This window comes from Cryptomeria japonica, chromosome 8, assembly GCF_030272615.1.
Source record: "Cryptomeria japonica chromosome 8, Sugi_1.0, whole genome shotgun sequence".
Taxonomy (NCBI): Eukaryota; Viridiplantae; Streptophyta; class Pinopsida; order Cupressales; family Cupressaceae; genus Cryptomeria; species Cryptomeria japonica.
The window spans coordinates 181,849,269-181,861,954 of record NC_081412.1 but is presented as its reverse complement, the minus strand read 5'-3'; the positions used below and the strand labels follow the sequence as shown (position 1 = coordinate 181,861,954).

Sequence of the window (12,686 nt, the reverse complement as noted above, 5' to 3'; positions counted from 1 at the left end):
GGATGTTGCTTCAACTTGGGGTCTGCAATGATTTCTTGGTGCAACAAGAAGTAATCCTCAGTGGCACTAAGTACAGTGGAGGCAGAATACATTGCAGCATGTGTAGCAGCTCGGGAAGCAGTGTAGCTTCGAAAGCTCCTTGCAGGATTGTTTGGACAATCATTGGAGCCGACTGTTATTCATAGTGACAATCAAAGTTGTGTAAAGCTATTTGTCAATCCAGTGTTTCATGACAAAACAAAACATGTTGAGATCATCATCAAATACCATTACATTAGAGATATGGTATTGAGGAGCTATTCAGTTGAGATATATTTGCACTGATGAACAAACGGCTGACATTCTCACCAAGCCTCTCTCTAGAGTGAAGTTTGTGCATTTTCAAGACAAGCTTGGAGTTGTGGAGAATGAAGCCCTTGCTGAGAGGGAGTCTCAGTATCAGTGATCTTTTGTAATTTGCCATAATGCATCTTTCTTTGTGACGGAGAAATTTGAGGTGAAAGCCCTTGTCCATCTCTAAGACAGAGATGTGGTTCTATCCACCCTCTGGGAGTAACCATGGTGGATGTCATGTCGAGTGACTCCATGACAACATCACGTTGAGAGACTCTATGATGATTCTCTTACTTGTGTTTATCCACCCTCTAGGAGTAGCCATGGTGGATGTCATGTTGAGTGACTCCATGATGACATCACGTCGAGTGACTCCATGATGGGCACTTCTGCACATATTCCTTTCCACTCATGGGAGTAGCCATGGTGGACATCATGTTGAGTGACTTCGTGATGAACTCTTTTCCACAAATGGGAGTAGCCATTGTGGATGTCATGTTGAGAAACTCCATGGCATGTATATATGGAAAGATACCTCCCTAGCTAAGAGGGAGTGTTGATGTTAGCAACAGGAGATATCTTTCTCCTGACTGCCGTATTCATCATCAATAATACTTTCTTTAATAACCTACTTATCGCTGACTTTCATCTATGATTTCTTTTCTATTTGTTTTTCCCCATGTTAATGTATTAGTTAGTATTAATTTCTTTAACTAATATTTAAGCAGTATTGAAAGAGTGTTGATCGGATTTATTTATCCTTATTGCACCCTTTGGTTGATGGGGTACCCCGATTGGTGTCATGTCCCTTAATTTGACTTGGACGGGTATATCATTTGTTTGATCCAAGCTTTAGAGGATATACCGCAGTCTAAGTATATGCTGCATAAAGATTCGTATAATACTCGATAAGAATTTGCTGTATATAGGTGTATGATGTTCGTGGAGATATAGCTGTGAATATTCTGTATTATCTTCAGGGGTTATTTGCTGTTCATATACTGCGATCCCTGTGTATCCCTTGCTGTGCACAATCGTGTATACTGTCGAAAAAGATCTACTGTGTGGATCATCAATATATATATATATATATATACTGTGCACATTCAGATATAACTTGAATATATACGCTTAGGTTTTTTTTTTGGTAGAAGTCAACAGACTGAAAAACTTTCAAACCAATCTACATCCTCAGAATATAAACATATTACTTCAGAATTGATATATTTCAAAGGAATATTATTCTGAAATTCTGAAAATTAAATTCTGATCCAAAACTTGACAATTCTATCCATATTAACCATATCTTTTGGTGTATCGGTTATTCTTTGTGTTGTTGGTAATTAGGGCTGGTGGATTCCAATTGCCTTGGGCAACATTGGAATCCGCCTCCATCATATAGGGCCAGGCCCAATACCTCTCGGCTCACCTAAAAAGCTTCCACACTTCACCCAAACCCAACTCGCCTCCTTGATAGGGCCGACCCTATTTCAATTTACTTAAGAGGAATTAAAATAAATAAAATGTTCAATTGCAAAGAAGGCCGACATAATTAAGAAGTAATATGACTCCTATAAATGTATCATATACTTCTCATCATCATCATTCAGTTTTCATATAGATGCAAAATATATTCGGTGAAAGCAAAATTCATAGTAAGGCAGTTAGCAACAGCGAACTTTATTAGATAACAGCAGATCTCCAATTGAAGACAGCGAACTTCATAAGATAGCAGCAGATCTCCAATTGAAGACAGCGAACTTCATAAGATAGCAGCAGATCTCCAATTGAAGACAGCGAACTTCATAAAAGGCAGCAGACCATCTCCAAAATATAGAGAACTCCATTGAAGGACTGTGAGCTACTTGAAAGGTGCTGCTACCCTTGCTACGCACAGAAAAATCCGATGAGGAGGACTGCAAATCATAATCTTCATTAGCAAACTGATTGTGAAGGCTTCTATCTCTTCTTTCTTGTGACTGCAACCTCTATACTCCAGATAAGTGTGTAATGGTCAATTGAATTCAAAATCATAATCAGATCTGAGGATCCTTTGGCTGGGTTTTTCCTCCTAGGAGGTTTTCCCAGGGTAACTGTGCCTTGTCCTTGTGCATTTCATTTCCTTTATTATGCTTAAGTCTGGAAAACAATAAATTAATTAACTAGTCTAAACTAATTCTGATTTTCCGAGTTTTATTCAATCTGAAAGTACTAAAAATAACACTTTGACCTAGGATCAAATTGGTTATTGGGCAGTCAAAATAGTGACTGGTGTGCCTGAGGCCATTCCATTAATAGGAACTCCTTTGGTAGAGTTATTATGCGGAAGTGCCAGTGTGGGTCAAGGTATGTAATTTCAAAGCTCTTCATTGAAGAAAAGAGAGCAACTACAAGAGATTCAAGAGGAGATACTCAACAAAAGCTTGCATTATACTCAAAGAAAAGGATAGGAAAGAGATCATCAGGTAAAAAAGAGATTGAGTGTTACTGCTGTAGGGAAATTGGTCGTACTACAACTAATTGTAAAATTTGTGCAAGTGACCTTCTCATGGGGAAAGTTAAAGAATCTGTAAATATAGATATTGTTGAGGAACCACCAAATGGTGATAAAGATGATAAAATCATTGAAGATGAAGAACTTATTCTATTTTGAAGGGGCCAACACTTTGAATACAAGAAAGTATGCAGTAGAGAATAATTAGATGCCCAATAGTCTATGGTGCTAGTGGGTCAGAGAAACTATACCTCATTAGGGTTATGAGACACACATGTGAGGATTGTTGTCCAATAGTTCAGGGGAGATCCGAAATCTGGAAGTTCAGCATTATGCCTTTATGAGGGTGATGAGACAATTCATGTGCAAATGGTGTCCAATGATGTTGGGAACTTGGATGATAACTAGGTGACCATACCTATAGTTAGAGAGCAGCTTGAAGATGTCTTACTGGTCCAAGAACTGTCTTCAAAGAATAGCTTATGCATAATGTATTTCCTATTATTTTATGTTGCAAGTCTGTTTAATAATGTAGCATTAAGAGGGGGTGTTGGAACATAGCACTCCAACAGCTTACAGAACTATATGCGTCATCAACGTGAAAATAAAGAACTATTTATGTGTCATCAGAATTCAAATAGGAATCAAACAAGAATTGTAGATCTGTTCCAGTTAGCTGTCAAGAGTCTCCACTTGGCTGTCAGTCATATTTAGTTTGTTATAAATCTCTTTAGTAGAATTATAGCATGACTGTTGAAGATATTGCATCTATATTTTTGTATTATCTGATGAATAAAACATACTGAAGCCTTCTATTGTTTCAATATTTCTTTCTGTAGTCTTATTTTCTATTAGGGAGCACACTCGTAGAATATCAAGGGGAATCCTGAAACCATGAAACAATTATGCTAAATATAGTTGGATTGAAGTTTGAACAATGGTTCCATTAGCAATCTATAAGAAGTGCTAAGCGTAGAAAACTACTTTGCAATTTCAAAGGGGAAGTCCAGGTAACTTGGATGCACTGGCAGAAATGTCCCCCCTAATAAATCAATTGAGCACCTTGTTCTGACAAGGAGCATTTAAGAAATTCCTGAAAGGAGGAAGCCTCTCCAAAGAAATGCCAATAGATTGGAAGAGCAAACAGACCTCAGAGAACAAACAGCACTAATGTTTGAAGGGACCCTTTGAAGGGACCCAAAGAGGCAATCTCCTTCAAGGATATAGGTGCCAGAAATAGATGTCACCAAAAAGCCAAAGAAAAACCAACCTTAAGATCTTAGCCTATGTATCAACCAAGTGAGCCTGAAGATACTTTCAAGGCAAAGGAGTTGGGTAGCAATTTTGGCCCAGACAATGTGCAAAGAAAAGTCCATTTTGCACCAGTTATCTGCTCCTTCAACTTCTCTGCTATTGTACGGACTTTCTGTTGCTGCATTAACCAGAGCATGTTGGCAGTTTATTGAGATTCCAGCATTCATTGAAAGTGCAACTAACAAATCTCCCAATAGTTAATAAGGTATGTTGAATTTGTTGACTTTTAATGACTGTTATTAAATTAAAAAATTAAAAAATTAACGGTTGCACTTTAAAGGTAGACTGTTAAAGATATTTATTATTGTTTCTGTATTTCAGGCCAGCTGCTCAGCAAAGAATGATGGGAAAATTTATTGTAAGCAAGTAGGATTGTTTAGGAATCGATTGCCATTAAAACAAAATAATTAGCCAGAGACCCCGCAAGAGATGGTGGCAGCTACTACCCCAACAACCCTGCTAGAAATGGTGGCTGACTTAGCCAACAGTTGTGCAAGGGATGGAAGCTAACTCTTGGTCAACAGTCTCATTAGGTATCATAACCAAATGGAAATCAATTTTGAGAATAACAGAAGTGATAGCAATAAACACTATTTTTTTGTGGAAACCTATTTGTATTGATAAATTTACATAGAGAACTATCCGAGATCTGTTTAGGTTTTATTATATACTCCTGGAAGGAAATTAGCAGAAAGACAAAATACTAGCAATAAAACACACTATTCAATGTGTCAAAATATGAATACCAACAGATCGATTGGGTTAGCTTCTATAAAAGCAAATCCACATTGATATTGTTCTGCAATTTTTCCAGATCTCATTAGATGCAGTGTGTATCTTAATTTTATGTAACTTTTTCTAATTTATTTTAGATGTTGATACTATCATCTAGTCAATTAAGCAGTTGTCAGGTAGATTGATGTAGTAACTTCAAAGCTTTTGCTTTGAAGACAGTGCAATAGACATTTATATTTCTTTGGGAACATTAATTTCTCATTCAATTTTTTGTTGATTGAAAGAATTGAGAAAGGAGATAGAATACCTTCAGCATTTGTTGCAGCTATAAAGCATGGACAGTATAGAAGAATAAGAAATACAAGCCAGTTCGCCATAGAATGCATATTTCAGATAAACCATCAATTTTTCAACAGCTATATATAATCTCCAGAATGTTAGATTATTAGCTGATGAAGTATCCACATTCTTTCCTTGAGAGAATTGTACTTTTCCTCATAGCAATTTCCAGAGTTACTTAAGTTCAAAAGGATCATGCTTGTACTGGTTATCAAGCACACATTCTGTGGAACCTGATACAAAGCAAACTGCATGTCATTTTATAAACAGAAATAAGCTTCATTAAGGAAGATATTAGCAAATAATTTTCATAAATATGGAACAGAAATTGAAAAGTCATAATTGCACAAAGTTGCATTTTCTACTAATGTATTGTGTTTTGTGAATTAGTTTTCCAAAGCACAGATTTTCTAATACATTGCATGAAAATCAATAATACATATAGTACAATAGCTAGTGATTTATTAGCTACAATTAGGTCCCTTCCCAAAAGATCCTCAGTGCCCATTCATGGTAAGAATACATTTATTCAGAAAATTTGTTAACTCACTAGATATTGCATGTAAATATGGTGTGTTAGTGTGCTACAATTTTCTCCCATCCAACTTCAAGTGTGGCATCAGCTCTCCCTTTTATATCATAAAATAGACCACACTTCAAGAAACTGTTGGAATCCTCAAGATTATTTTCTTGCAATTTTTTACATATCCCAAAATGGGTCCTTTCCACTTGCTGTACGGGTGCAAATAATTGTTTATATAGATTTCTCAGGAAGATACTTTCCTTGTATCCCTATTTTTATATTAGTTTAAATTGGTGTTCCCTGAAGTAATGTGAAACAGATTTCCCTAAAATATATGTGTGTGTGTGTATGTATATGTATATGTATATCAGTATATGTATATGTATATAATGTCCTACCTTGAGTGAGCTATGTCATAGTAAAATATTCCTGAGAGTGAAGGTATTTTAGAGCAGCAGAAAAATAAAATTGATGCCTACAGATTATCTAGAAGACAATATAATGCAGAAATTGTGGATGGCTCTCCAACATCTCCGTTGATCTATTATTTGAAAAAGATTTACATTTATAAGTGAAAAAGAAACTGACAAACAAGCAAACTGCCAACTAGCTACTCCCAAAAAGTACCTATTAATTATAAATGTTAATTATTGTTTTGTTCAGCCCATAATGAACATTTGGAAACTACAAAACAAAACTAAAAATGTTCATTATTCTGTCATTTCTCCCCGATAATGAACATTGACAAGAATCATGAGCAAGGGGCTTCGTGAAGATATTGGCAACCTATTCCTCTATAGAGCAATATACAAGCTCAAGCAATTCTTGTTGAACCAACTCTGTGATGTCATGGTGCTGAATTTCAATATACTTAGTCTTGTTGTGAAACACTAGATTCTCACTCATTTATATAGCACTCTGATTATCACAATACAACATTATGGGACCATTTTTATTTGTTGCAAATCCTCTTCAAATTCTCCTCAACTAAATTCCTCGGCAAGCTGCGAAGGTAATAGATTTGTACTCATTATACTAAATTTTTTGGGGGACTTCCAAAAAACTACTACTGAACCAAAACTGAAAGTATAACCAGAAGTAGATTTCCAATCATCAATAGAAACTGCCCAATTTGAATCAGTATATCAAACCAATCTACTCTCCTTTGAATGCTAAAAATGGAAACCATAATTCAATGTCCCTCAAAGATACTTGAGAATCCTCTTAGCGGCACTCCAATGTGTTTCCTCAAGTTCTGACATGAATCTAGATACCAAGTTCTATGTATGTGATATTTGGCTGAGTAGTAGTTAAGCAGATCGAGCAACCAATCAATTGTCTATTAGAAAGTGGAATTCATTAGAGCAAACTTAACATAAGTGGACTTACAATTTAGTGCCAAAAATGCAAGAAGTAAAAGCATTTTGTGCATGATGATCCAAACCAAGCAGGCACTATTCCATACCTCATGCCATTCATATGGGAAAAATTGCATTAATGCAAGAATTTCCCTGACCATTGTTCAATTACGATAAATCTGGTGTAAATGGATGGATAGGAGGCCACTTTGGCAATCACAAGGGAAAAAGTGAGGAAGAGGCAAACCCTTAATTGATGAAAAAGAGACAAATGTTAAATTCTAGGTGATTTGTAATTAGCAAAGATATACCATGTAGCTAATTCATCAACGCAAATCTTATTCAACTCCTTAGAAACACTACTTGGTTGTATAGTTATTCCCTTATAGAGTTAGTTAAGAAAATAATAATTTTGTGCTTAGCAACATGGTGCATAAGTATTGTAAATGGAAAAGATGATAGTATACATGAGATGCAACAAAACATAATTTCAACAGTCTATGACAAATCCTACCCCTATTTGTTCAAGTTTAAACAATATTGACAAACACTTATCAAACACATTGGAATTTTGGACTCATACTTAAATAGCTTCATGTGCACTCATTTTCAGGAATCCTTGCAAAGGTACTTCAATTTTTAATAAATTCAACAAATAATCTACACAGTCACCCCATATTGCCTATGATCTTCATGTATATCTAGTTCTTTTTTTCTATCTTTGCTCATTTGTACTAATCATTGACAGAAATTTTGAAAATCAAACATCACATCTACTCGCTTAACTTTGCACTTGGGGATTTCTAGCGATGATTGAACAATGTATGTGCAATCAGTTACTCAAAGAAGTGAATTATAGCATGTATTGGCTATGAAATCAGAATGTTGGGTTTGTTTAGTGACACATACACACACTTGGCCATCTTGTAGTCCTATGAAGACTAATGGACACCACAAATAGATGGAAAACCTCACACTACCCTATCGCTCAGATCTAGGATGGATTCAAGAGCTCATCCAAAGTACAACACTGCCCAGAGACCCTTACTAGACTATGTTTGTGAGGAAGTGAGGTTTTTGCAATTTCGTGCAAAAGAAGCATGTACTAGAAGTTGTCATTTGTGCATATTTACCTATACTTAGCATAAATTGGTTAATTGGAACGTGTAGTTGTTCAGAATGCTACCATTTAACATAAAGTAGGCACAAAATATATTTCATAATATTCAAATCAGTTTATACATCCAATCCACTATTGCATCACTTTGTCCAAGGGTGCTAATAGTTACAGCTATTTTCCACTACTTCTTTACATCCTCGTGTCTATATCTCCTTTCTAGTTAGGTCCCATTAACTTCAGATCTCACTAACTTCTCTCTTCCTTTTTTTATTAGTCTTTTACTCCTTTTATAGCTTCTCCACCTCTAGTTGCTTGGTTAGGATTTACTCCTAAATCAAGCATCAAAACCTATCCTAATTTTCTCAACTGAGATTAATTTATTTGTGTTAGGCCTCCTTATTGGCAAAACACGGTGGATGCCATTACTATTTGTGGGGCGGGGTTCAAAGCCCCTAATGATGAGGAGATAAGGGGCCCCATTTTGTCTCAAAAGGTGGCTGATGTGAAAATCACAATTGACGAGCAACGAGAGATACGGAGGAAGAAGGGCTGCACCATCATGGCTGATCGTTGACGGATTAAAAAAATAGAACATTTCTAAATTTTCTTGTTTCTTCCTCGGATGATTGTACTTTCTGAAATGCATTGATTTAGTGATTCAGATTTTTTATTTATACTTTATTGAGTCATTGATTTTGTTTCTCTCTTAGGTGGCACAGTGTTCATAAAATCTATTGATGCTTCTCGAAACACCAAAAATGTTGAATTCCTTTGTGAAGTTTTAAAAGGAATCTTCATTTTGGTGGGTGAGGAGAATGTGGTGTTAGTTATAGATAATGCAGCAAATTATGTCGCTACAGGTAGACTACTCATGAATAGCCACACATCATAGTCTACACTCCTTGTGTTGCTCATTGCTTTGACCTCATATTGGAAGATCTTGGCAAGATTTCATGGATCAAAGCATGTATGCAGATAGCAAAAAATGTTTGTAAATACAAGTACAATCATAGATGGATCCTCAATCTGATGAGGCAATTCACAAGAAAGAAGTTGGCTCATCCTAGAATAACCCAATTTGCAATTAATTTTATCATATTACAATCATTGCTTCAAGCAAAGAGAGATTTGAGGCACATGTTTGTTCCATTCCTCGTCATATGCTAAGACCAAGGGGTTGATATGGTTAATTGGATTTTTGATAAGCAAAGCTTCTAGGTACTGACCGTGGAGTTCGTAAAGGTAAACCTGCATTACATATTTAATATATTTGCTTTTTTTTTACACACTTATGTTAATGTTTCACAAAAATGCAGTTCACAAAGCCTTTAGTGGTTCTCTGAGTTTTTGATGGGGAGAAGCCCACAATGCATACACACAATTGCTTATTTACTCAATCTCACATTCCAATTCCACTTTGATTTCAAGGTGGATGGAGAGGTTTTGAGTGGGCTCTACACAATCATAGATCAAAAGATGCCTAATTTTGGTGTTGGATCACTAAAAGTCACCAAGATTAAGATCTTAGACTTGCACAAGGAGATGTCTTTGCACAAGATATGTAAGGCAACTCGGTCAACATTGCAGCCAAGTAAAAATCCATTAAGGGCATTATTTAAGTTTAAAAATTAAAAAATTTCCTTTTTTAAACATTATATTAAATATTGAAAATTAAAGTTGGACAATGAAATCGATTTTTTCTTTTTCTCATCTCAAATGGATGGTGGGAAAGATTTGGTCCTAAGGTACCAAATCTTCTAAGGATTATAGTTCGATTATTGAGCCAACCATGAAGAGCTTCAAGTTGTGAATGCAATTAGAGTATGCTTGAGAACATACAGTCCAAGAAGTGTAATAGACTGTCAATGCAAAGATTGAATGATCTAGTTTATGTTCATTACAACCTTCGCCTTTACCATAGACAGATTTTGGGCAATGACTTATCACCCATCACAATAGAGGAGGTTGATCCACGATCAGATTGGATCACTGAGGTTGAGGATCATGTCTTTAGTAATGAGGACCTTGATTGGGTTGACCAAGTGGATAGAGAGGTCGTGGCAATAGCCATGGTAGAGGAGGATAAAGCACGAGTAGACAGCTTGGATGTTGATGTGAATGTCATTGAGACACAAGCAGATATCATGGCTGCATCATCATACAGAACTTATCTTAGATGCCTATGTAGTAGAGTCAAGTAATACAGGCTCCTCTATGCCATAGACTTCTAGTTTTGTTTTAAACATTTGTTTGAACTTTTGATGCCATGGATTTCATATTCCATGAGTTTTGTATGCATTTGACAATATTAATATATCTAAATCTATTATTTCCTTTAGCTAAAATTTGTGCTTATACGTGTGTGATCAATGCATACTTGTGTATGTGATCAATGTATACTTGTGTATGTGATCATAATAGCTTCTATTTAATGAGTTTATTGTATCATTAAGGTTAATTTATTATAGGATGCATGAAACAAGTTTAAAATCTTTATAAATCTCTGAATTTCATGCATTTTCCAGTTTCTCAAGTCTTTGTTGAGTCTACGTCAAGTTCAAGTCCAGGTCAAAAATCAGCTTGTGGAGTCTTAGGCAAGTCTAGATCTTGTAACACTGATATCAACTATTTCACCCAGCTTTCAGCCGTTGTCTACATCATTTACAGCTGCCACATTTCACATCTTGCCACCATACAACCATTCATTGCTGGTTTTTAGGGTTTCAATTAAAAAAAAAATTGTTGTAAATCTTTTCCAAGTGTTTGACAGAGTTTTTCCTACATTAATTGAAGGTTTTTAGTCCACCATCACTCTCTATTGGAAGCATTGTACAATATCCATGAATATTGACCACTGTATCATCTTGACCTGTTGTTGTCACTGAATTTGAAGAGGATTTCAAACATATTGCTGCTAATGGACGGTTCAATTTATTGTTTCAGACATCTGCTGCTGATTTCCAAGTTTTATTTACTATTGAGTTGTCATATGGCATTCCTTCCAGCCGCTGTCATTTAGGACATTCACTACACCGTTTCAAATAATTTATGACTACTGCAATTTCATTCAAGCTTGTGTACAGTTTGACTTCCACCATTTTATAAGGGTTTCTGCCTACCATATAGTTGTACAGTCTGTTGTAGGTAAAAGTGTTGATTGTTCATGCACTGAAACCAATAAAAACTTACATAACTAATTGCATGCCTATGCACATGCTGATCTATGATTTAATATTGTTGAAAGTGATTTATTTCTAATTATTTTTGCTGTAATCTCTAGTTATTATCATTAGTGATCAAATTTGTCATTTATGATTAAATGAGAGGTGCATTACGGTTTCAAATCTCAGATACCGGTTCTCCCCTATTTTGGCTGGGTCCTGGTCCTGGTCCTGGTCCGGTTCGATCTGGGTCCCACCCGGGTCCTGCCCAGGCGGTTGGGTTCCCTGTGGGTCCTGCCATGCAGGACCCACAGGGAACCCAGCCACCTGGGCAGGACCCGGGTGGGACCCAGGGCGAACCCAGGAGGACCCGGGTGAACCCAAGCCCGTGGGTTCCCAAAAACGGGGCCCACGGGTTAGCAAGCATTTAAAAACAATAAAAAAACAATATTTTTAATCATATTCATAATTTGCAAAAAAGATAATATTCAAGTTTCAAGTTTCAAAATGTGAAAATGTCATGACACAATAAAGTATAAAGTTAAACATTCAAATTACAAGCCATCTATGGGATTTAAATTCCATATTCATCTTCATCTGAAGCATCCAACCCAAGCCATTAATTCAGAATATTTATTGGCATTGGCAATTATGGATTTATGATTTATTGATTTATGATTTATTTGTTATCATCTATGTATCATTGTATGGGAAAGTTACATTGTATGTTTGATGTTTCATATTTGTATGTTTGAACTGTGAACATATATAATTTTGATGTTTGAAGTTTGAACATATATATATATATATATATATATATATATATATATATATATATATATATATATATATATATATATATATAAAAAAATTAAAATATATATATATATATATGTACGGACGAACCCGTACCCGTACCCAAAAAAAATTTTTTTTTGCCGAATCCGCCAACCCGTACCCGAATCCGAACCGGAACCGGTAACTTAGTTTCAAATTTATATCGGATCATATAGAATTCAGAACTTCTGTTACAATTGGTTACTTTTTATTTGAGGCTTTCTAAAATTATACCAACATTGTTGGTTGTTGGATCTGTTGTTCATAGTTAAATATTTCAATTGATAAGGGTTTACTAACTTTGTTGCTGTTCAGTATATATTTCAATGGGATTTCACATCTACTCTAAAAAATTTCATCATTTCAACTGGCACACATTAGAACATTGTATATTTCTTAAGGTTGCTCACTTGGAGACATTACATAAACACGTATTACAAAATTCAAGTTGGCTTTCATTTCCACATTGCTT

General features: G+C 35.5%; 1 protein-coding gene across 4 annotated transcripts in view; it reads right to left on the bottom strand.

The window, feature by feature from the left end:
* LOC131048331 (LRR receptor kinase SERK2) overlaps positions 1-12,686 on the bottom strand; it is an 84,325-nt gene that overhangs the window by 50,334 nt on the left and 21,305 nt on the right. For all 4 annotated transcript variants that reach the window (XM_057982244.1, XM_057982245.1, XM_057982246.2 and 1 more), the window contains one exon: positions 5,184-5,448. In XM_057982244.1, the coding sequence (XP_057838227.1) occupies positions 5,184-5,262 (79 nt within the window). In that variant the 5' untranslated portion in view covers positions 5,263-5,448. Of the gene's footprint in view, positions 1-5,183; positions 5,449-12,686 lie in introns of those variants that run through there.